Here is a 23,819-nt window from a genome sequence, read left to right on the forward strand (position 1 = left end):
GCATTCACATGGAAGGAAGTTACTTATTATTATATATATTGCACACACAGATGTGTCATAATACATGTTAATATTTGTTTTTGTTGTAAAGGTGTGGTAAGACCATATCCATCATGAGTAGAATGCACTTTGAATACAGTTTTAGATAGATAGAGAGAGAGAGAGAGAGAGAGAGAGAGAGAGAGAGAGAGAGAGAGAGAGAGAGAGAGAGAGAGAGTGAGTAAGTAGCTTGGATGGTTGATTATCCAAGCTCCAACTACGATTAGGCAGTCTGACATGGACCGAATTATTTACATATTCATCTTATGTTTGGGAACGTGAATAGGGACCATGTTCCAACACAATTGTTCCAACAGCTCAATTAAAGTATCAGATACTGGTGCTGATGCCTGATATGTGAAGAAAAAACCTCAGCTTGTGTCTAAACTGAGTGAAATAAAATAGTTTGCTACGCATGTTTATGTTGTTATGCATAAATTGGTTATATTTATGTTTTGTTTATTATTATTATTATTATTATTATTATTATTATTATTTGTATTTTATTCTGTAGCTTTTGAACCTTGTGTGTGCAAGGTATTACTGTGCACTTAGGACCTCCTGCAGCTTTCTCCACAAGCCAGCTCAAACACACAAACCAAGCCACATATATATACACACACACAAACAACAGTCTAAAACTAACCTTCTAGAAATTACTATATGTATTGTATAGACAAATATGAATATTGTTACTCATTTCATTGCTTTTTACAGCAATGAAAATGTGTAGTGTTCTGAAATCAACGATTCTGACTTCAGCAACTAAGACCAAATAATAATAATTAGAATCCAGATTTTGTGTTATACAAGACACAACTTTTACGCTATAATATCAAGTTTTTCAGTGCCATAACATATAAACATGCTGGTCTATGGTTTGGTCAGCTGATTTACATTTATAAGTCTCATGGAAGAAAACTCCTGCAGTACAGCAGGGGTGACTCTATTTTAAACGCACAAAACATGAGTCACACTTGAAATGTCCCTTCTCGCTCTTTCCCTTTTTACTTGGTGTAACCCACAGTTAACTGTTATTGTAAAGCCTCATGTGTCTCCAGATCTTTCTGCAGCTCTCAATCTGTTAGCCTCACAAGCTGACCAGCAGAGATCCACGTGAGTCGTCCTGCACAGCTAACACATACTGTCAAATTGCTAAAACAGTTTGGTAGAAGCTTCCTCTAGCCCACAATACCTAATTGAGCTGTGCTTACTCTCAAATTCATGCTTTACTAAAAGCAGACCCTGATCATCAGCAGGAAGGAAAAACAATACTTGCATTAAATACTTGCATTACTATCTTTACAGAGGGGAATTAGCAGACTTGACATATCTACCATTGTGGGGTTAATTTATATAAAGCGTTAAAGAAAAAGCCTTACATATCCAGCTGCAATTTATTCATTATATGTTTTTAAAATGTTATATGTAGCACTGATGGAAATGCTTGCTTTTTTTCGACAGCAAAACTAAACGCAACCACGACGATTCTGGAGAACTACTCATTTTCTGGTTTGTTTACATTCAGAAGCTCTGTTTTTATTAGGTGGAAGAGTATGTTTGAAATTAAAAACCACTGTTGTTTGTACATGGCTATTTTTTTTATTACCACAAAAAAATTAATAACTGAAATTGTTTTGTTGTATTTTTACTGTGTTTACTTTCTTGCAGTTAGTGTGCTCCCACATTTGTAGTTAGTGACACCTTAAGTAATCAGAAACAGCAAAAACACATTTAAATATTACCCTCCTATGGAGCAGTTGAATAGAGTCTATAGGGTTGATGTGATATTGTTTGTATCACACAATGTGTACCAGCTTACTGCATTTATTCATTTAGAAAGTCAAGATAACATTCACTAATGTGTCTTAGGAAAGAAAACATTAAAATATGTTCTATTCATAAATTCATACTTCAAAAATATACTTGTTTTTCATAAACTAAAATTATATTATAGCACATTTGTCCTTGATTTTGTCACCACCAGTGGGTCAAGTTTTAGTTCTTGTTTTCTGAACATACTTCATTATGATCAGACCTGTTGTTTTCTTCCACTTTACCTTCCCACGTCACTGGGAAACTGTATTCAATACAAATACTGTTCCACTGTAAGGAGATATTTAAATTTCATGCACCAAACTTTGAAAATATGAGCCCTACAAACTTCACTGAGGCATGTCTAGCCATGTGGTTTTGTATAAACCATACACTGACTCATACATCTAAATAGATTCACACTGCCATGCCATCTTACATGTTTAAAGCATGACGTGTTATCCAATGCCATTTATAACTCACCAGTGTGTTTTTATGAATTATGTCCTGGACACTCTGGGTATAGCTCTCTCTCTCCCACTCTCTCTCTGTTTTTATCTCGAATTACACAGTCAGAAGCAGAAGGGGTTTGGCCAAAGGAGGTGTTCATCAGCTGCACATGGCCAGCTGTGAGTGTTCGTGTGAACGGCTGTGTGCTGACAGCAGTGATTATTCCTTTGTTCTCTCAACCTCGTGTGTTACAACGTGACATATGACAAATTCAGACAGCGGTTTTACACCAAAGAGTAAATGTTTAAACAGCCCTGTCTCTGGCACACAGATCTCAAACAAACATGTTGGTCTGTTTCAATTACACTCACACGACAGCATCTAAAGCAGCTATCCTAATGAGGGAATTAAAATCAGGTTGGCCTTATGTAATAAATCCATAAACTCATTCCTCAACCATTGTGGGCCAAAAAAACCTGCTGTCTTCAACAAGATGTATACCATGTAAAAAAAAGAACAAGGAACAACCAAAGGTATATCAATATGAGCCTATTTATATCTACATCTTTGCAATCTATGCAAGTTTAAAATTTGCAAACCTTTACAAGGTTGAGGATAATGATCGGAGAGCCAAACCGCTGTAACATCTGGTCAAAATGAAGGGCTGCAATATGGGCATATGGGTCAGCCTGGTCCACTAAACAAAGAAAGGACAGAGGGAGGGAAAAGAGAGAGAGAGAAGAAGAAAAACAATTAAACAAAGACGATCACAGCATCTAAGGATCCATTTACAGATGTGCTAGGACTGCTGCATATGGCAGGACAAATTCAGGTGAAACTGTAATGGTAGAAGGACACAATATTCATATATGAATTTCATTGGAAAATTTAAATTTGTTACTCATTTTTAATAACAATCTAAATCTAGATTTAGTCATGTTTTATTCGATGAAAACTAAAATAATTTTAGTCTAGTTTTAGTTCATTAAATTTTAGCAATTTTAACAATTAAGAATAGGGAAAACATTCACTTCCCAACTATAGCAAGTGGTCCCCTCAGTTCCCAAACATTTACAGACTGTTGTTAAAAGAAGAGGTGATGCAACACAGTGGTATACCTGCAATGTCGCAGTTTTTTTTGCAACATGTTGCTGGCATCAATTTCAAAATGAGTCGGCCTAGAAAGAGGCCCATGTGCTTACTGACTGACACCTAATGTTGAAACGCGCATACGCCTGTAGGAACTGTTAATTCAGCCATATTTCATAGAGTGAACTTAAGGGGACGTCACAACACCATCTGTTATTAATTCAGCCATATTTCACGTTCCAGTTTGAAACTGTTCGGCAGTGACCTGAAGTCCTCTTTTCCCAGGACAAGTACTCTTTTTGGGACCTAAAAATTGCATTTGCAAGGGGTCAGTGTTTCTATTAAATATAAGGTTTATTTGCGCATAATTGCATTTTGATTTTCTTAAAAAAAACTGTCCCAATCTGGAAATGGTGTTTGTACAAAATACAAACAAAAAGTACAATTTACCAAAAAGTTGGTAAATTAAAACATTGGAAATATTTTGTTAATGCATTTGTCAGAAAACTAACAAATCATAATTTTGAAATAAATATGAAATAGAATGTACATCTTTTTTTTCCCAAAACTTGACTTACTTACTTACTGATGTTGTTATGCTCATTATTTAAAGTGATTCCATTAAATATATAGTTATTTTCATTCCCTTCATTCAATTATAGCCTACATTACCAAGAACAATGTATGATATGCAAAAGAGCTAGGTCATCAAAGGCAACCAAGTACTGTCTTGTGCATGATTGCAATTTAATTCGATCAAAATATTACTAAGAATAATCAGAATTAGATATTTTCCCCACAAATCTCTCAGCCCTATTTTAGTCTAAAACCTAATTCCCAGAGTTTAGAATCCCTGGTTCTAGATAGCCTCCTTCTCTTGAAGGAGAAATATCTGTTTCACACTGACCCTGCATAAGCCAGAAACATCCAGAACAGAACACATGAATTCACAAAAAGCAATAAGCAGAATCTAGGTCATGAGGCCATGCTTTAGAGGCATGCTCCTTATGCAAAACACCTTTCTACTAAGAGGCTTCATTAAGCTGCTACTGCGCTTTTTCAAATTCTGTTCAATGGCACTTGGACAATTAGTCCTTTGTGAAAAGGACAACTCATTCGGGAAGCTCTTCAAGCATTTGTAGGGAATGATGAGAGTGTGCGGTAGCAGGTGAAGGTCAAACAATCAAGGGCATGTACACTTTATTTAGTTCTTAATTAGCTCACAGCATGACAAACTGACTGAACTCTATTGACTGAACTCTGTCCACACAGTTAGCTTATACAATTCACTCGTATTTTGCATGTATTTATTAATTGTCTTTCTCATATAACAGGTTCCAGGGATTAAAATGATATAGCAGAAAAAGTTTTCTTGAAAGATTACCATCATTCCCACCACTAATTTCTAATCAATTTAGATTCAGGATTATAAAGACAGGATTAAGCGGTGTATGTTGAGACCACTTCTCAATAAGAAACATCATTTTCTCAATTGAACATAGCCCAAAAAGTAAGGAAATTTGTTTTTGGTAGATTATTTATTCGTTGTAACAATGCTTTTTGGCAATAAATCTTATACCATTGGAAAGCCTTTTGATAATTTCCCTTTTAAATGATGCCATATTTGTAAGGAACATGCAATTGTGGGGTGAGCAGTAGAGCTGAGTATGTGGGTTGCACCCATGAATAATTTGCCAAATCCTCTTTGTCAATGCCAAACAGCTTATTATTTAGCACTTGATGTCTAAGTTAATGAAAGGACATTATTTTATAAGATGTTTGTCATGTGGTGTTTTCAAATCATGTTAAACATGGTTGTTGTTTTACAGCAACCACATAGTATAATAATTGAATTAAATTTGTGGTCATTTCAGTGTAGTTTGTAACAAAGTTAATCTCTATTCAGCAGACTAGGATTCCATTTCTTGCTTGAGTAAACACATCAATGTAAACCAATTACAGTTGTTAGGCAAGAGTTCTTACAATGCAATCGTCCATTATTGTAACATGATTTGAGCAGTATGTTGCTCTGGATGCAAGTGTCAAATATCATAAATATTAAACAAATATATAAAAGAATCAAGACCTACATCGTATAGGTGGTTTGGGCATCATGGTGGAGATGTCCTGAGACCAATAAAGAGGCACAGAACCTCGAACTTGCACATAGGAGGAGTAACTGCCTGCTGTGAACGACATCACTGAAGCATCGTTAATGATCTGCTCCGTCTCCACTTCATTCGCCACATCTCCCTTCAGTCACACACAGACAAAATGCACACAGAATGACTATAAAAAAAAAAAAAAAAAAGTCTCTAAATTTTGAAAGTTTGAGTAAAATTTGATTTACTACCCAATTAAGTAAATGTATCACTTATATACACAGATTATACACAGAAGTATACATTATGCATATATCTTGCAAACAGACAAAAGAAAGATGCTCTATTAAAGTGTTTTGAAACTTTTGCCTTACAGTGTAAAACCCTGAAAGCCACGATTAAGAAATTTAACGAATAAATGGTTACTGAAGTAAGTTTGTGCGCTAAAATTGAAATAAGCTCATGAACAAATCTCCGAATAGATAAAGAGGACAGAACATGTCTGTTAAAGCTCAGAGGAAGCAAAAGCAAAATGTAATGTACCTCACAGTTGGCTCCTCTCTTGAGGAACCGTGTTCCTGCAAATCGGCTGGAGCGCCGAGCAATGAGTGTGACATAAACTGGTCTTCCATAGATCAGTAACTCTGGAATGGGGAGTTAAGGACATACATATATACACATATTTGACTGTGGTCTATGGAATAAACTGACATATGTAACCTACTTCTGCTTGAATCCAAATAATAAACTTGATCTCCTGTGCATTTTTGGTGGTTTCATTCTGTGGTGTTAAGAATTTTTTCCATGAAAAATAAAAAAGCAACAAATGTTTGTAACTGTTAAGCGTAATGTCCAATAAGAAAAAAAGTCAATGACTTTTTAACCATTTACTTGAGCTTTAAAAATTTAAAAATGCTATGTAAATTAAACTAATTTAAAAGACATTCACCAAAAAAATATAGACAAGCTGTTTTTTAAAAAGTAATCAGATAGTTCTGAAATTTCAGATATTAATGTAAGGACAGATCCTTGGGCAGTATAAAATTTCCATTGATTTTCCGAGCAAAAATAAACTCAACATATGTGCATATGCTCAACAAAACGTTAACAACAAGAATCCTTTGTTCCAAAAAGATGAAAGGGTGTAATTGAAAGAAATGGTGATGTAACATCTCCTGGTGGTAAACATACCTGATGCATCTAACAAAATACCCCAAAAAGGATTGGTATATGTTTTTTGTTTTGTTTTGTTCTCCAATTTTGGATATTTCTGTCATGTCTAATCTCCAAAAACTTGCAGTTAGCAGTTGTCTTGACTGGAAATTAAATATATGAAGCGTGGTTAATATACTGTACATATACATCTGAGGCCTGATACTGGACAAACACACACCCACAAAAAAAAAAAAACACACATGTGCGCGTGGGTTTCCTCCGGGTGCTCCAGTTTCCTCTCACAGTCCAAAAACACACGTTGGTAGGTGGACTGGCGACTCAAAAGTGTCCGTAGCTGTGAGTGTGTGAGTGAATGTGCGAGTGTGTATGTTGCCCTGTGAAGGACTTGCGCCCCCTACAGGGTGTATTCCCACCTTGCGCCCAATGATTCCAGGTAGGCTCTGGAACCACCGCGACCCTGAACTGGATAAGCGCTTACAGATAATGAATGAATGGATGAATGAATGAATGGTTATAATCTAATCTAATACATTTTAAGTGCTAACAACAAAAAATGCTTCAAGCCAAGTGGAAGCATACAAGCACACATGCATAAACACACAAGGATACTAGACTGGCCGCAGAAGCCGTGGATAATGTACATGAGCCAGTCTGGATGCACTGTATTCTTAATCCTCTCCAGCAGACGACCGTTCCACACATATTTAGCATAAGGTTCATTCTGCAAGCTGTGGACCACTAAAAAGCAAACATATAGATAAAAGTATATAAAAGATAATGTCCTAAAGCTTAAGTATATAGCAGCTCGGAGAGAGAGAGAGAGAGAGAGAGAGAGAGAGAGAGAGAGAGAGAGAGAGAGAGAGAGAGAGAGAGAGAAGAGAGAGAGAGAGCGAGAGCGAGAGAGAGAAAGAGAGAGAGAGAGCGAGAGAGAGAGAGAGAGAGAGCGAGAGAGAGAGAGCGAGAGAGCGAGAGAGAATCAAAGTATCTGAATGTAGAAAAATGTCTCTGACCAAAATGTGTGCACCTTAAATTCACTGATTATATTGTAAGGAAGTTTACATTCGAAGAAGGGTTTGGACATAAATGCAGCAAATTGATTATTTGATTAAAACCTATATCAGTATGTTTATTCAAAATGCAGGAGATCTATAAATTCTCAAGTTCCATTTTTTAAAATCTTTTCTATGAAGATCTCACCATAGTTTTAGAAATAATATGGATTTCTATAGTCACATACATACAAGAGCAATTGTGAGCAATAAGGGAGTAATTAGGATACAGTTGTGCTCACAAGTTTACAACATACCCTGGCAGAATTTGTGATTTTTTGGCCTTTTTTTCAGAGAAAATGGATGATAACACAACACCTTTTCTTTTATTCATGTTTAGTGGTTGGGTGAAGCCATTTATTATCAAACAATTGTGTTTGTCCTTTTAAAATCATAATGACAATAAAAACTATCCAAATTACTCTGATCAAAAGTTCACATACCCTGGAAATTTTGGCATGATAACATACACACAGGTTTAAATGGCTCCAGAAAGTAACCATCCTCACCTGTGATCTGTTTGCTTGTTCAAGAAGTTTATTGTCATTTCAGCAGTATACAGTGTTTACAGTACACAGTGAAACGAAATAGCGTTCCTCCAGGACCAAGGTGCTACATAAAACTTTGAATTGTAAATCAGTGGTTGTGTGTGTGTGTGTGTGTGTGTATATGTGTATGTATATATATATATATATATATATATATATATATAAAGAGTCAGTTGGTTTTGAGGCTGCCATCTATTTAATTTCATCATATGTGTTGCTTAAGTTTCTGACAGGAATTATAGGAGTGCAAACTCAAAAGAGAAATGCAGTGAAACACATCAAAATATTGTACAGACCTTGTGTAGGTAGGCCCTCATCCTCAAAAATGTCAAAGCTCTCTTTATTGGTGCTGGAGTGAACCTCTTCTACCTCTCCAGGGTCACCCACAGCTCGCAGCAGCATCATATTATACTGCAGGGAGTGACTCAGATCGTAGCTGTAACTAGAAATAAAAAGTCACATGGTCACAAGAGAACGGTAAACTGAAAGCCAAACATAACTGGAAACAAAAAGTAATAAGTTAGAGTGGTCATTATTTTTGTACGTTAAGCCTCGCTGGGCTTTTTAGAATGCCCAGAGTGCCCTGCCTATGCTAACCAACACACAACTTTTGACTAAACCTTTTTCACAGATTACTATAGGTTTTCTCGTTAAAAAAAAAGAAGAAAGAAAATGCAGAGGCAGTGGGTACACACAGAGACCTCTACGCCTTTTAAACAAGTCAAATTACGAAATTTCTGCAGCATGCCATTAATGAATGACAAATTAATAACCATTTGTGCGTTTCTACAAAGCAGCCATCAACATATAAAAATTACTTAACCTAAACTTTATGTAAATACACAGGTACCAATAGTGTTTTAATTGAAGAATATTTTTGGAACACATTTTTCTATTGTTTTTGATATTTGTATTATGTGTATTTTTAATCTATTCAATTAAAGTGCCATGACAAATAATTAACAGTGTACATAAATATTAACAGTATATGTTTGCATACATATTTAAACTTATTATTAAATAAAGACAAGAAATAAAGCCTCAAATTATTTGAATAAATTATTGCGATAAGTGCAAAAGTTTTATACTTTTGTTATTCTTTGCTTTTTGGCAGTAAAATTATGAGCCTAAACCTGATACCCATTTCAGGGTTGTTCCTTCAGGTGTAGTGGCTTTGAATCTTGAAGTGCAAGTTGAGGAGAAACAAGCTGGAGCAAGAGGCTGGGATATCTGGGATAGCCGACCACCAGTCATTTGCACTGATGCTGTTTGCACTGGCTCAAGTTACCAAACACCCTCTTTTCATGACTTTTGCCAGATTTTTTCTTTTTATATTGTAGGATCCATTAATGTTTCAAGAATTTATGAGAACATTAGTTTAAAACGATTTCCCTCCTTTCTGTGTGAAACTTCTGTCAGAGATTTGTCCTGCATTTCAAAGCTGTAATTATCTTTTCTACCAGTGGGAGTTGTAAATGTTCAGAAAGAAGAAAAGAAGAAAAAATGTTCAGACTTGAAGAAAAAGCAAAGCCAAAGTGAAATTTAGATTTCACCAAAAGTTGGAAACTACAATTATGTTTTTTTTGTGAGAGAGAATACCTGTGCTTGAGTGAAAATACTTTTTAAATTATGTTGTGATTGTGCACATGTGCAACTGAATTGTATTGTTTTATTATAAGTTAGAATTTTGCATTCCATAATGAAACCACCATGTTTAAAAATATCATGATACAAATGTTTGGTCACACCACGCAGCGGTAAGAGTCAATATATCTAAATGGAGATTACTTTGTACAGTGGTAAATGTTCCCAAATATGCACCAGCAAGAAATATTATTCCAAGAGCACAGTGACAACTTATCCGGAAGTATCAAAACAACACAGTGAAATAGTCGTTTAAATTTTTTTTTAATTATTCACTTGTTGTTTTATATTACAGAGGATCATTAATGTGAAAAACCCTAAGAAAAACTGAGGACAATTGGAAGTGGCAAATATTTTTCATGAAAAAATAAAATAAGCATTAGCTAAATTCTCATGTTTCTTGTTTGAAATATATATATATAGCATATAAAAACTTTCTAGAATATTTTACAACAGTACTTATAGCAGCACAATATCGTCACATACCAATAGAATTATACTCCCAAAAAAAAAAAAAAAAAAAAACTTGGCCACATTCATCAGCAAACACACCTGTGGATAGGTGACCATGGTCCAGCTTAATTATATCCTAAATATTCTCCAGAAGAGTTACACAACCTCATAATGGACTCAAGAATGAGGATGTGGAAGCATAAAGGTAACCTCAGATAATCAGCTGTGTCCCATCAGTAATATGTTTCACTTCCACACTCATTATATAGTTATACAGACAATCACTCAGACCCTCAGGTGCTGCTAATTTTAGGCCAGTCATACCCTGTGTTCTGAACAAGATGTACCAAAATACGCACACTGACACACACACACTCACACCATGGCATAACATGTGACATCCTGCTTGCTCAACAGTAACCATCACAACGCACTTACCTGAAATAGAAGTTGCTTGACAGATCCACATTTTGGAAAATTCTCACATATCTGTGGAGAGACATTAATGGTTAGAGAAAAATCAAGGTGGGAAGCCAAATAGGGATGAAATAGAATAGCATTGGTTACACTTAAATAGCAATGGAAATAACAACATTGTTAAAATATGGCATGATAGTGGTAATAGCCATAGGTAGACAGGAAAATGTAGACAGGCTCTTTACATCATCACAATAGGTTTGAAACAAATAAATCAAGATGTCAGTGAGGTGTAGACTTTATGCTCCAGTCCTAGGGTAACAAAAATATTGCATTAACTGTTGGTTTTACAGCCATTTATTGATCTTCATTTTCACAAGCTTAAATGTACCTGCACAATCAACTGTCTCAAAGTTTCATGGGCAAGTGTGACCCGTTTCTTCATCATTTCATGAGAAACTAAAGATATAAATGGTCTGAAGTTTATTTCAAATGTTGGACTTCCATTTTAAAGCAGTTCATGAGAACTCCAGAGTTCAACTCCAGAGTTGAGAGAGTAAAGCTGAATTTTGTCAACCGATAATATCATCAGGAGATGTAAATACAGTTGTTTACCTCAAGATACAAATCACTGGTAATATTCATAAATAGAAATGCCAGATGAGACAGATGAGACACATAGAAAAGCCTGTCCAGTTCTGGAACAAGATTCTTTGGACAGATGAAACCAAAATTATCTTGTAATAGAACGATGGAAAGTGAGCAGTATGGAGGAGGGCAGCAGGGGCTCATGATGCAAAACACACCACATAATTTGTCAAACTTGGTGGATGCAGTTTTGTGGCTTAAGCAGGCAGTGTTGTAATCTCTCATGCATGTGCACATACACAAACACAGCTCTTGTTTTGTCTTCATCCATTTTTGAGCCACAAGCTGTGCTGAAACATTAATTTCCTCTATGAAAGCTTGTGTCTGATGCTAAGGCTCCCCATGAAACATTCCCTCTGCAAATTAAGAGATTCTTTTTGTTTTTTGCGCATATCACACTACACAGCTGCCAGTGGAAAAGTGTCACTGGTGTTTATGGATTATCTGACTGCTGATAGAAGTAGCTAGGTGATTTCTGCAGTGTATATAGCAGGGGTATGCAAATAAATTTAATTTATTAAATTAAAATGAGGTAACAATACGATTGGAGAAATAAGTCTTCTCAGTAAACATGGTAAAAACAAGAAAGTTGAACAAAAAGAAGACAGAAAATGAATGAAAAACAGTGTTTCTGCTCCTTGTGCATTACTGGTCTCTGGAATTTGGAATTAACATTAGCTTATTCTAAAGGAACAAGTACTGAAACTGGCCGTTTGGAGAAGGGCTGTTTATACACGTTAAGAAAGAGCAAAAAAGTCAGATCCTCTGTTTCCTCTAGGTGGCAAGCTCACACTCACGCTTTGTAAACGTTGATGTGATTTGACTCTGCTGGACACCGTAGCGGACACACTTCTTTATGACTGTTCCGCACAAATGCACATTCCCGTGAGTCGGATTCAGACCTGGAGCATGAGGGGACGTGATTAGGGTTGCCAGCTGTCCCATATTTGGACACTAAATGCTGTGCTGGGTCTTGGACCCATACACAACATTTTTAATCCCGTATTTTTGAGGTGAGACTTTTAAGACCACGATTAGTTTGAGACACGCTGCTCTCCCTTGATACATTCCTTATACATAAAAATCACATTAGAAAATTTAATTCATTCGTTATCTGTAAGCGCTTATCCAGTTCAGGATGGCGGTGGGTCCGGAGCCTACCCGGAATCATTGAGCGCAAGGCTGGAATACACCCTGGAGGGGGCACACTCACACCTACGGACACATTTTTTGAGTCACCAATCCACCTACCAATGTTTGTTTATGGACCATGTGAGGAGACCGGAGCACCTGGAGGAAACCCACATGAAAACAGGGTGAACTTCTCACAGCCAGTCACTCGGTGCGGGACTCAAACCCACAACCTCCAGGTCCCTATTATTTGTTTACTTTGATATTTTTTAAACATAAATAATACATAAATAAGCAGAAGCTTGTATGCAGGCAATTTTTGTCTTATTGTGAGATATTCAGTGTCAAGCGGATGCACTGTGCAGAGTTTACTTGAAGTGTGCAATGTGTTAACAGTACTGTCCTGGAAAATCGGATCGGGACTTGGTATTGGCAGATAAACTGTGTTAACTTGTGGAAAAGTGGTGTAATACATCCCTAATTTCCTCGCTCCCTCAGTCTCGTTCTAGCATTTGAAAGTGGGTCAAATAAACATTTGTTACATAGCTCCTCAATTTGATTGTGCACTAGTTTGTGGATTGTGTTGAGTAATGTTTTGGTCTCATCCTGACCTCAATGCTACCAGTCAATATTGGTTTGTCTCACAGCTCCACTAATTCTCACAACTTAACATGTAGCTAAGATTTTGGAGGTAGACATTTTGATGCCTCTACCCATTTAAAGCAGTGCTGATATATTTTTGTGCATGTTTGCAGACGTATAATTCAATTTTATTCTGGACATACATATCACACAAAATGGCTGACAAATGTAGTAAAAGATCACATCAGCACAGCACATCTATTAACTACATCTATTAACGTTTGTGTAGGGATTGATTTATAGTTTTAGGCATTATAAGTATTACTGCACATGAGACTCAGAATATGCCCTTTACAGTGCCAGATTCACATGCACATCCATTGTTCATTGTTCATACCTTCATTGTTCATACCTCCTGCAGTTTATTGCAAATCAGTTTAAATTAAAAACAATTATGTACTTTTGTCAGTACAGGTTGAGTGTATTTTACATATTGTCATTTTCTAAACAAACCTGATGTTAACATTACAGGACAAGAACTGAACAGTTATTTAATCTTCACTCCAAGTTAATGTAATTAGAATGCATTTTAAGCAATTTGGACCACTTATATTGTTCTACATATCCTGGATTTTTTTTACACTATATATAGGCCAATATTCTCAAATATGAATACATTTGAGTGAATAAACAGATATGAAGTAATTTAGATGAACTCTTTTTAAAAACTGCTTATATCATCTTTTAATATATAATTTCCTTCAAAGTAACATAAATAATCGATACAGTTTATTGCTGTCCTCTTAACAAATTGCCCTTGTGCAGTCGAATAACAAATTGACTTCAGAAACAAAATGCAAGCAATGATGACAATGTAAAAGGGGTGGGCGATAAGACCCTAAAATAATATTAGATATTTCAGAGTATTTTTGTGATAATGATACTCTTGGCGATATGACAAACATTGAAAAATATGATAAAAATTTCAAGAATATAGCATTACAACAAAACAAATGCTTAAATTATATTTTAGTATATATGTAATGGTTTCGAACATTCCGTAGAAGAAAAAAACATCTCTAAACATTTGGTTATTTTGTAAACAACAGTAAGTTTTTTATTTTGTTTAAAATAATGTAACAAATAAGTCTACCACTAAACTAAAGTGCAGAAAATTTAGTGAATGCATATAAACAGAAAACCTAAACAATTATGTGAAAAATGCACTTAAAATTTCACAGTAAATAAACAAATACAAAATAGATGCTAGAGTCAGTGTTGTTTATCTGTTAGCACTCCTCGCAGCATTTTTGACTTTCCTCATACTCAGTTTAATGTTTCTGTTAAATTAGTTGTGTTTCCCACTTTTGTTATTAGATGCTTCTAACATATCTTTCATGTTACACTAAAGTTGCTCTCCTTTTTTGGTACAAATACTTCCATCAGCCTAAAATGACTTACTTCCGTGTTCTGATTCACCTCTCAATAGAAAGAGTTCCAGTGTTCAAAGAACTGTCCTGAAATTAGGTCACCAATCAGCGTGAACACACACAAAGAGGGGGAGTGAGAATCATGTGAATTGCCACTTGAGGTTAGGGTGACCTATATTTGATAGATGATACAATGTCTATGTGAGATTGTGAGAGACAGAGTGTACACTGACAGTGAAAAAGAAAGAGTAGGGAGTTAGACAGATCCGGAACTCACCTCGATTCATCTGGATGTGTTGCTCTTACTGAATCATTTGGGATGTAGATCATGTTTGTATCTTCAATCTTATAGATTGAGTGACCCCCGATGTCAGCCATCTTGCGACGTTTGGTAATAAGAACAATGTAATAACCTTCTAGGAAACGAACAAAGCCTGTATGAGAGAAGAAAAATATGTTACTTCACAATTAGACAAGGGCTATAACTAATATGATCAGTAATTATAGAAAAACAGAAAAACAAAGAATAATTCACCAAATTTCACATGCTATTTACTTAGAACTTAGCATGTATAGTAAGTGAAGTTTGTTGTTACTCATATACTTGTTAGTTCATTATTTTACAAAAGGAATATTCAAATCCATTTTTGTTACTTTAATATGAAATTAGCCAGAGATGTGATTTTTTTTTCATATTTACACACAAATTGTACTTCAGCAACCCCTGCATGTAGATTTTGATTGCATTATGCATGCTTCTTAAGACTGTGATTATACGTGGCTGTAGCATGCTGATCAGTAAAATCATTTGAAGTATTTTGTTTTTTATGTTTGTCCCTAAAACAAAGATTCAAGAAAATGAACATATCACTCTTAACATAGATAATTTTACTTATTGCATTTTTAAAAATGTCCCAATATTTCTGTAAACGGAGTTTGTAAACTACTAATATTGTTGGGGCATGTTGTTCTAGTTTGGGGAAGCAATATTTTATTTAACATTCTTATTACATGTCAGAGAGCACAAAAGATTATTTCCTGTCAGACCTATTAGCTGTGACACAGTTTTTGCTTAATATGACTAACCAAAATTACCGAATTAGAGTGTGCAAGAGTGTTTATTTTGAAAGAGAAATCTCTCTCAGATGTAGGCCTATCATTACTAAGCCAATCTAATGTTTCATAGACTCTGAGGTTCAATTTGTGTTGTTTGCATATATATAGGTGTGTGATTGTGTGTGTGAATGTCATTTTAACAATAATCCCTCGGTTCCGCTCAGAAAAGCTGTTCAATGTCACTGTGTGGTTGTGTAAGATTTAATTATGATGGGAGTTAGGCAGAGGACAGGGTGCTGTTTGTCATTTTGTCAAAAGTCATCAAGGAGATCAACGTAGGTCAAGACTTACAGCATCACATTGATGTCACACACTCCAATCCATCTTGAAAACCTGGCTGTTTTGGCTAATGTAGGCATATTTTTAACACAAATTTAAAGCTTGTTTGAACCTGTGTACTATTATTTGGAACATTGCTTTGATTGAGTTGTATTGTATTTAAAGTAACCAAAGAAAAAGAGTTGTCAATCTTTCTTGTCTCTTCATTTCCATTATCAATCCACTACTGTCCTCCATCTGCACTGAGCATGAGGTTAATTTTTAAAGGGAATTACCTTGTAGTTAACAGCAGTTAATTCAAAAAGTCATTATGTGCAAGTAGCATCCTAGTCACAACATCCTTGACACAAACCTTCATAGTTGCTTGCATATTTCATCATTTCTTGTCAAAACAAGAATGTGAATTTTAGTTTGCTACATGAATGCCTCAGTCACAAAATGCTTGAAAATAATTTAACCATTTTTAATCTACCAACATAACCATTTAGTTTAATTTCCCTTCCTTCCCTTTTATGCATTCTTTCTTGCAGTGACCTTCAAAGTTTCACCCAGCATTGACACTCATGAGAACTGATGAATATTAAACAAATCAGTGACAAAAATAGAAAAAGCCTCTCAACACCTTCAATAGGCTTAAAAACAATTTACAATTTTGTCTGAATTGTATAATAATGAAAAATCACTGGTAACAAAATTAGATAAGGAGTGTACTTTCTACACATACAAACTGATGAATCTGCTTGACTCCATTGATTATAAAGCTAAAATGCAAACTATGACTTTTACAAACTCATTTTGTTCAGAGGAATACATCATTTTATGTGTGGTCACTTCAATAACATATCACTAAAAGGTAAAATATTAATGAATAAAATTGCCAAAATAATAAAATGATAAAATGATCTGAAGCGTAGCAGTTGTCATCTAAACCAAATATTACAGAGGAAAGAGTTAAATAAGTTGAATAATGCCAAAGCTCACCATGACACACAGAACAAGGAAGCCAAACCAACAATTTACTAAAATCAGTGAAACACGTAGAGCACTCCAGGTCAAGCTGATCAAGGATCAAAAGGTCTTCTCCACATCTCAAAATAATTGTTTATCAAAAAGGTTGTACACTCTTGATTCACTCTGATTAAAAATTAGTATTTTATTTACTATAATTTTATTCCCCATACTTTATCTTATATCTTGTTATAGTGCTTGAAAATCATTTATGTTCCTCATATACTTATATAATGTATTTTGGACTCTATTGGATATATTGTTTAATACATTTACATTGAAAAATGGAAAAATACATCTCTTGTAGAAATGAATGTTGGAATGTTCAGAGATTCAAGCTCTAACTGTCATCCTTGCTGTCACAGTATGCCACAGTTTCACAGATGGAACACACTTCACTCTCTCTCCCACTCCTCACCATCCTCTCTCCCTCCTTACTCTTCATTCTTTTGCCTCTACTTCTCACTCCTCGCTTTATTTATGATTCTTCCAAAAGTTTTCCAACACACCTGCCATGTACTGTACACCCACAGACACTTTCAGCTCTTCTTAAGCACCATGTATATACACTTCAGAATTTGCATATCTAGGTTATATATATTTGGGCAGTTTTCAAGCAGCGGCCACTAAAATGATCACAAGCAGAGCGAGTCACATCAAATTTCAGACCAACAGCGCCCCCCCCCCCCCCCACCCCCATCTACATAACATTTAAACCCAGTCATTATAGTCATTGTCTATAAGAGGCCCTAGAGTGTATGATGTTATCACAACTTACAGGTAGTGTGTCTGAAATGCTCCTTTCAGCAAAACTTCTCTTAAACATTCCTTATACTATTAGATAGAAACTTAGTTTAAAATAGTAGAGAAATTCCCCCTTTCCTAACACCTGTAATTGTGAAATCTTTTAATGATTCAAAATATGAGCAGGTCACAGTGTCACAGTCACACAGCTTCAGGGACTTGGATATTGTGGGTTCAAGTCCCGCTCCGGGTGACTGTCTGTGAGAAGTTTAGTGTGTTTCCTCCAGGTGCTCTGGTTTCCTCCCACAGTCCAAAAACACACTGTGTGTGTAAATGAGTAATATAATGAACTGCCTTGGTCTGGTATGCCAAGCTTCATGGCAGAGGCAACTGGAGTATATTTCGACAACGTAAAGAGCTCCAAACGTTGAAAAGCATAAACCCAAATGAGGATATTGCTTTATTCCTGCTCCATAGGTGGGAAATATTGACTCATTTTTGCTGTTTCAGATCACTTATGGTGGAAAGGTCTCCAAACTCTGGAGAAGGATAACCACAATTACCACAATTATAAGTGCTACAACACTAAATCACTCAAGCTATAAAAACTTAGACAAGTTAATCTTCAACCACATACAAACAGCTGTTGGACTTTCCCCCTCAAACACATTGTTCCACCTTAAAAGACACTTAGCTTCTGAAAATAAACAACCAGAGAGAAATGCGTTTCCCCACAGTCATGGACTTTAAGCTACAAACATCAAACTGTACAAGACTGTGAAGCGTATACCTCAATACGTTGCTTAATGTACTATACTGTAATTGCCCAGTCCTACAGTATTAAACCACAAAGCACCTAACTTGGCAGGATCTGAATAGTCTTTTGCAGCTGCTGCAGTCACACAGCTTCACACACCAACATATATACACAAATTCAGCTATTTTCTACCACTATGTTTCCTTCAGGAAATGCAAATCTAATTGTGAATAATACCTTACCTACAATGCCAAAGGCAGACACAGCTCTGGAAAGGCCAGACGAGCCCTTCTGTCCCATCTTTGTGCGGTTTCCCAGATCCAGTCTCCCCAGAAGCTCCCGGACCTCTTGCTGACTATATACATGCTAAAAAGGCAATAAAATATAAAAGCAAAGAGACGTTATGATTTAATACAATAATATACACATACACTCTCATATTATATAGAATTTTCCAGCACTTTCCTTGGAATATCTCCCTCCACAGGGTTAAACGGTGTGAAATAGGCATATCCAGAGCGGAGAAGGGAGAAAGAAAAGGTAAAAAAGTAGGGGGAAAAAAATAAAAATCAAGGAATTCTCAAATAGTCTGCGTAACCAAAACACCACCTCCTTTGGCAAGGACTGTAAACACAAGGCAAGCTGGGTCCATGTTTTTGCTGTTGGCACTAATTTCTAACCCTGCTGTCTGTGTGCCTTTGGAAATGTACCTGCTCCTCCACATCGTTGGTGTAAGCATTACCCCAAGCTGCTGGCCAGTATCTCCACTGCATGATTTTATGCAATGCTGACAAACAACTAGCTAATTAGGTAATTGCATGAACATGTAGGGTACAGGTGAGTGTATTAGACAGGTGGTCATAATGTTATCGTTCATCATATCATTTACTTTTCAGCCCTTCTGTTTAAGTAAAACAAGATTTTTGGGCTCCATAGTGGCATACAGCAGACAACTGGTCAAAAATCAGTGATGCCTCACTCCCTGTATATACCAGAAGCAATGTGGCATGCAAGATAAGCTGGACCCACCCTGTAAAGCTTGCCATTTCACACCAGAAGCAACCACACGATGTGCTGACGAGGTGAATAAGCACAACAGATCTAAAGGCTGAGTACTGTGTCTCTACCTAGCAACTGCTAATCTGCCGTTCATGTCAAGCATTAAAAATAGAACCCAAGAGGATGAAAACACTTTTAATAGGCTTAAAAGCACACATTAACACTGTGTTCCTCATGTGGCCATAGTAAAAGTCTACATTGATTAACACAAGACCATACTTTGTAGGACACAATGTAGCATTGACTTCATCTGGTGTAAAATTAGTCCAAGAAAGAACGACTGCCCTCACTCTCTATATGTGGATAGGACGACTCTTATTCTTCCCCCAAAAAATCAATGTAATGCTAGCCAATGAATCTGTCTATTTAGCCGACGTAACAGAAGTGGGCGCTCTCCTCAAAACACGTCCAGTGGTGTTGTACTAGCTGCTGTTAATAAAGAGGCAGTGGCTGGCTTCATATTTTTTTCGCTGTGTCTGAAATGGTTCCCTATTCACTATTACTTACCATATAGTGTATAGTGCACAATTCTTGAGAGTAGTGAGCAATTTCAGACAGTAACTTATGTGAGCCCAGTGCATTATTGGTATCCACTAGGGGTGTAATAGGATATGTATTCCTACCAAATCTTGACGGTATGGGGTTGGAGGGAGGGGGGACGTCATGCTTCAGTGTGTGCATTCCCACGGAGAATACCCAGTATGCTGCGGCTTATAAGTACATGTGAAGACTGATAAAGGTAATGCAAGTCCGACCTGGAAACAGATTCTCTACCCTTCCAATACGTTCTAATTAAGAACGCAGTAGTCACGACCATGACTCACTGCAAGCTCAAGTCAGAAACAACCCCCTCCCCACATCACCCCCCGTCTGATTGATTATTACTCGATAACGCCAGTGAAAGTAATCTGACTTTAATGTCATTCTTGTGCTGTTTTGACATCTTTATGCATTATACCACCTCTTGTTCTGTTTCCAGTTACTTCAAATAACACCATATTTACAGAAATGTAGTAAGCCCTGTCTGACAACTTGCAAAATATAAAATAATACGTGTCATAGATGCGTCATACATGCGTCATACATTACTTTTTATATTTTTAAACTTGATTGGAAGTTTAAAAAGGGCTTTGCAAACCAGGACTAAAATATATACAAGTATAATATCATTTCCCTTTTTATGTTCAAACCAAGGGATCTAAAAAAAAAAAACAAAACAAGTGCCATCACACCCTAAAAATACCTGGATACATTTTATATTGGAGATATTATATAAATATTAAAGAATAGAAAGCTAATTACACAGGGAAACACTGTCTAAAAGCACACTCAACACTGAGAGTTCTGAATATGGGACTCAGCTTAATAATGAAATCTAAGCAGCACTCCATTTCTCAATAAACTGCCCATTCATTTTAGTGCAAACACAACACTCTAAACTCATTAGAGTGAGTCTGTGTGCATGTGTGCATAATCAGCTGAGCTACAAGGATTGGTTTGCAAAACAGATGTGAGTAATTGTGCAATATTCCTCGAAAAGGCTGTTACATAACACAAATGAGACTACATGGCATGGAATAACTCACCTTATCATCAATAATGACCAGATCTTTCGGTTCAGTGCGGTCAATCTTTAAGACACGGTGCTTGGTTTGAGCATTATTGCTCCCCACAAGAAAATATCTCTAAGGAGGAAGGGGGAAAAGTGTGTTATTTGCATTAATTTATTACTGACAGGAGGTATCATTCAAAGGCAATACATATAAGCCCTACAGGGAAATGTGGAGTTTTTGAGGAGAAGTGTAGTCTGAGATTTGAAAAGTATATCATCAAGTTGAAAGTATATCATCAAACCCATCACCAATGTATAGAATGTCAGCTTATGGGCTTGATTGTCAGCATTATATCATTTTGGTGAGGCCGTTTTTAAAAAATAATAATAATAATACTAATAAAACATATTAAAAATAGAGAGAGAGAATAACAGTACTGTTATTGTACAGTACTAAATGGGTGACGTTCTGCACAGATAGTCCCATTAAACTTATGATACCCGTCACATGTATCCCTTTGAAGTCCACATAATGTAGTCAAATACTGTTCCCCAACTACTGCACATCTCTTGTTTGTTATCAAACTAGAGCAGACACATATTACTGGAAGACAAGCATTCAGAGCCTTCTCTGTCCTGGTTTCCAGACGATGAAGCGAACATCCACTAGCTGTTCGAACAGTTCCTTGCTGTCTTCTAAACATTTTTCACTGTGTTCAACACCTACTGAAAACTGGAGTCTTTGTACAATATTTAAATGGTGGCTAATACTGCCCTTATTCAAACAACTTGAAATGCATTTCACTGTGTTTCTCCAGCATTCCATGTACCAGCATTGACTCCTGTATCTAGTGTTATCTCCGAACAGATTAAAAAGTACACTTGTAAGTTACTCAGTAAGAGCACCTGCTATATGCCATAAATGTACATTTAAAAATGCTCTGTTACATTTACAACACCCTACCAAACTAACCATACCAAAAACCAGCATTATGCTGGGAAGGCTGAGAATGCATGTCACCTCTTTACAAACAGTTGCACAGTGCCATCCAGTGTCTGTGATGTGAAATGTTAAACCGTGGCTTAATGACTGCCGGCATAACTGATATTATGAGTTAGCAATTTATGATTTAGGGCTAATTTGGCTGAATATTCAAGATTTATTTGAGATCATTTGATATATATTGGATTTATTTTTCAATAAGTGCATATATTTACACAAAGGTTAGGGCATTTTATAAAAATGCAGCAGAAATTCATTCATTCATTGGTTTTCTATAACTGCTTTATCCTTTCAAGGTCACTGTGGGTCTACACACTCACACCTATCCAGCGTGTTTTTGGACGTTGTATGGAAACCAGAGCACCCGGAGGAAACTCATTCAGACACAGGGAGAACACACTAAACGCAAAGGCAGTTACCCAAGCCAGGGTTTGAACCCACAACTTCAGGACCCTGGAGCTGTGTGACAGCAACATCACCTTTTGCACCACGGTGCAGATCCAGAGCTGGAGGTGGACTTACATGTGCGTGAAGCACCAACCTCTCTTTTCACTGATCGATTGCACCATGAGACACTCCCAATAAACACTAAAATGACTGCATTAAATTGCTTTTACATAAAGTAACACCATGTTTAATTTTTAACTTAATATTTCAGCTTCAAACTAATTGAGATGGTTCACTGAGCTGTAATAGGGAGAATAGAGCCTCTGTTGTGGCTGCTCCAGCCTCAGCACTGTAGAAACAGCACTATGTAAATTTTAAAGGAGGACAGGAAACCCCCCTCCACTCCCCACTGATTTCAGTACACTGCTGCAAAAGTTAATAACACTAGGGGGAGCCCCAAGAGCAAAAATACCAAATATTGCCTAGTGTTCCTTTAACTGATCAAAGCTCAAATAAAATATTTTCTGTCAAACCTAATTGGATTAATTGGGGCGGCACGGTGCTGCAGCAGGTAGTGTCGCAGTCACACAGCTCCAGGGACCTGGAGGTTGTGGGTTCAAGTCCGCTCCGGGTGACTGACTGTGAGGAGTTTGGTGTGTTCTCCCTGTGTCCTCGTGGATTTCCTCCCATGGCCCAAAAACACACGTTGGTAGGTGTACTGGTGACTCAAAAGTGTCCCTAGGTGAATGTGTATGTGTGTGTGTGAGACACCCTGTGAAGAACTGGCATCCCCTGGTCAGACTAGTCCATCATTCAGCTTTTTTTTTTTTTTTAAGAAAAACACACACTGGATTCTACGTGCCAAAGATGAATCTGTAATCTGCATGTGTGTGTCAGTACAACAGATGGGAAGGCTTATATTGGTATTTTGGAGAGAAATATGCTGCCATCAAGACATCTTTTCCGAGGAGCTCCATGTATAATTCAGCAGGAGAGTGCCAGGCCTCATTCTACATGAGTTACAACAGTGTGGCTTTGTAGCCATAGAGAGCTTGAATGGCCAGCCAGCAGTCCAGACCTGTCTCCTTTTGAAAATGAATCGTGCATCATGAAGAGGAGACTCAGACGACAGCGACCACAGACTGATGGAAATCTCAAATCTTGTATACAGCAAGAATGGATGAAAAAATTCCACTTGGAAAAGTGCAACAATCAGTATCTTCAATTACATACTGATAAGTAATAAAAAGAAAAGTCATTGTGACCCAGCTTTGTTAGTGTGTGTTGCAGGCATCAGTTTCTAAATGTGTTTAAGTAGAATTAAGTTAACTATTAAAAATC

At 36.6% G+C, this 23,819-nt stretch overlaps 1 protein-coding gene across 2 annotated transcripts in view; it reads right to left on the bottom strand.

Moving 5' to 3' along the window:
* The window catches only part of fig4a (FIG4 phosphoinositide 5-phosphatase a), a 66,408-nt gene that overhangs the window by 39,663 nt on the left and 2,926 nt on the right, over positions 1 to 23,819 (bottom strand). For both annotated transcript variants that reach the window (XM_066676652.1, XM_066676653.1), the window contains exons 3-11: positions 21,123 to 21,221; positions 18,720 to 18,843; positions 14,851 to 15,007; positions 10,804 to 10,854; positions 8,565 to 8,710; positions 7,281 to 7,409; positions 6,039 to 6,139; positions 5,484 to 5,646; positions 2,904 to 3,001 (exon numbers count right to left, since the gene is read on the bottom strand). In XM_066676652.1, coding sequence (XP_066532749.1) covers positions 2,904 to 3,001; positions 5,484 to 5,646; positions 6,039 to 6,139; positions 7,281 to 7,409; positions 8,565 to 8,710; positions 10,804 to 10,854; positions 14,851 to 15,007; positions 18,720 to 18,843; positions 21,123 to 21,221 — 1,068 coding nt within the window. The remainder of the gene's footprint in view (positions 1 to 2,903; positions 3,002 to 5,483; positions 5,647 to 6,038; positions 6,140 to 7,280; positions 7,410 to 8,564; positions 8,711 to 10,803; positions 10,855 to 14,850; positions 15,008 to 18,719; positions 18,844 to 21,122; positions 21,222 to 23,819) is intronic.

The sequence above is a fragment of the Hoplias malabaricus genome, chromosome 7 (genome assembly GCF_029633855.1).
Source record: "Hoplias malabaricus isolate fHopMal1 chromosome 7, fHopMal1.hap1, whole genome shotgun sequence".
Taxonomy (NCBI): Eukaryota; Metazoa; Chordata; class Actinopteri; order Characiformes; family Erythrinidae; genus Hoplias; species Hoplias malabaricus.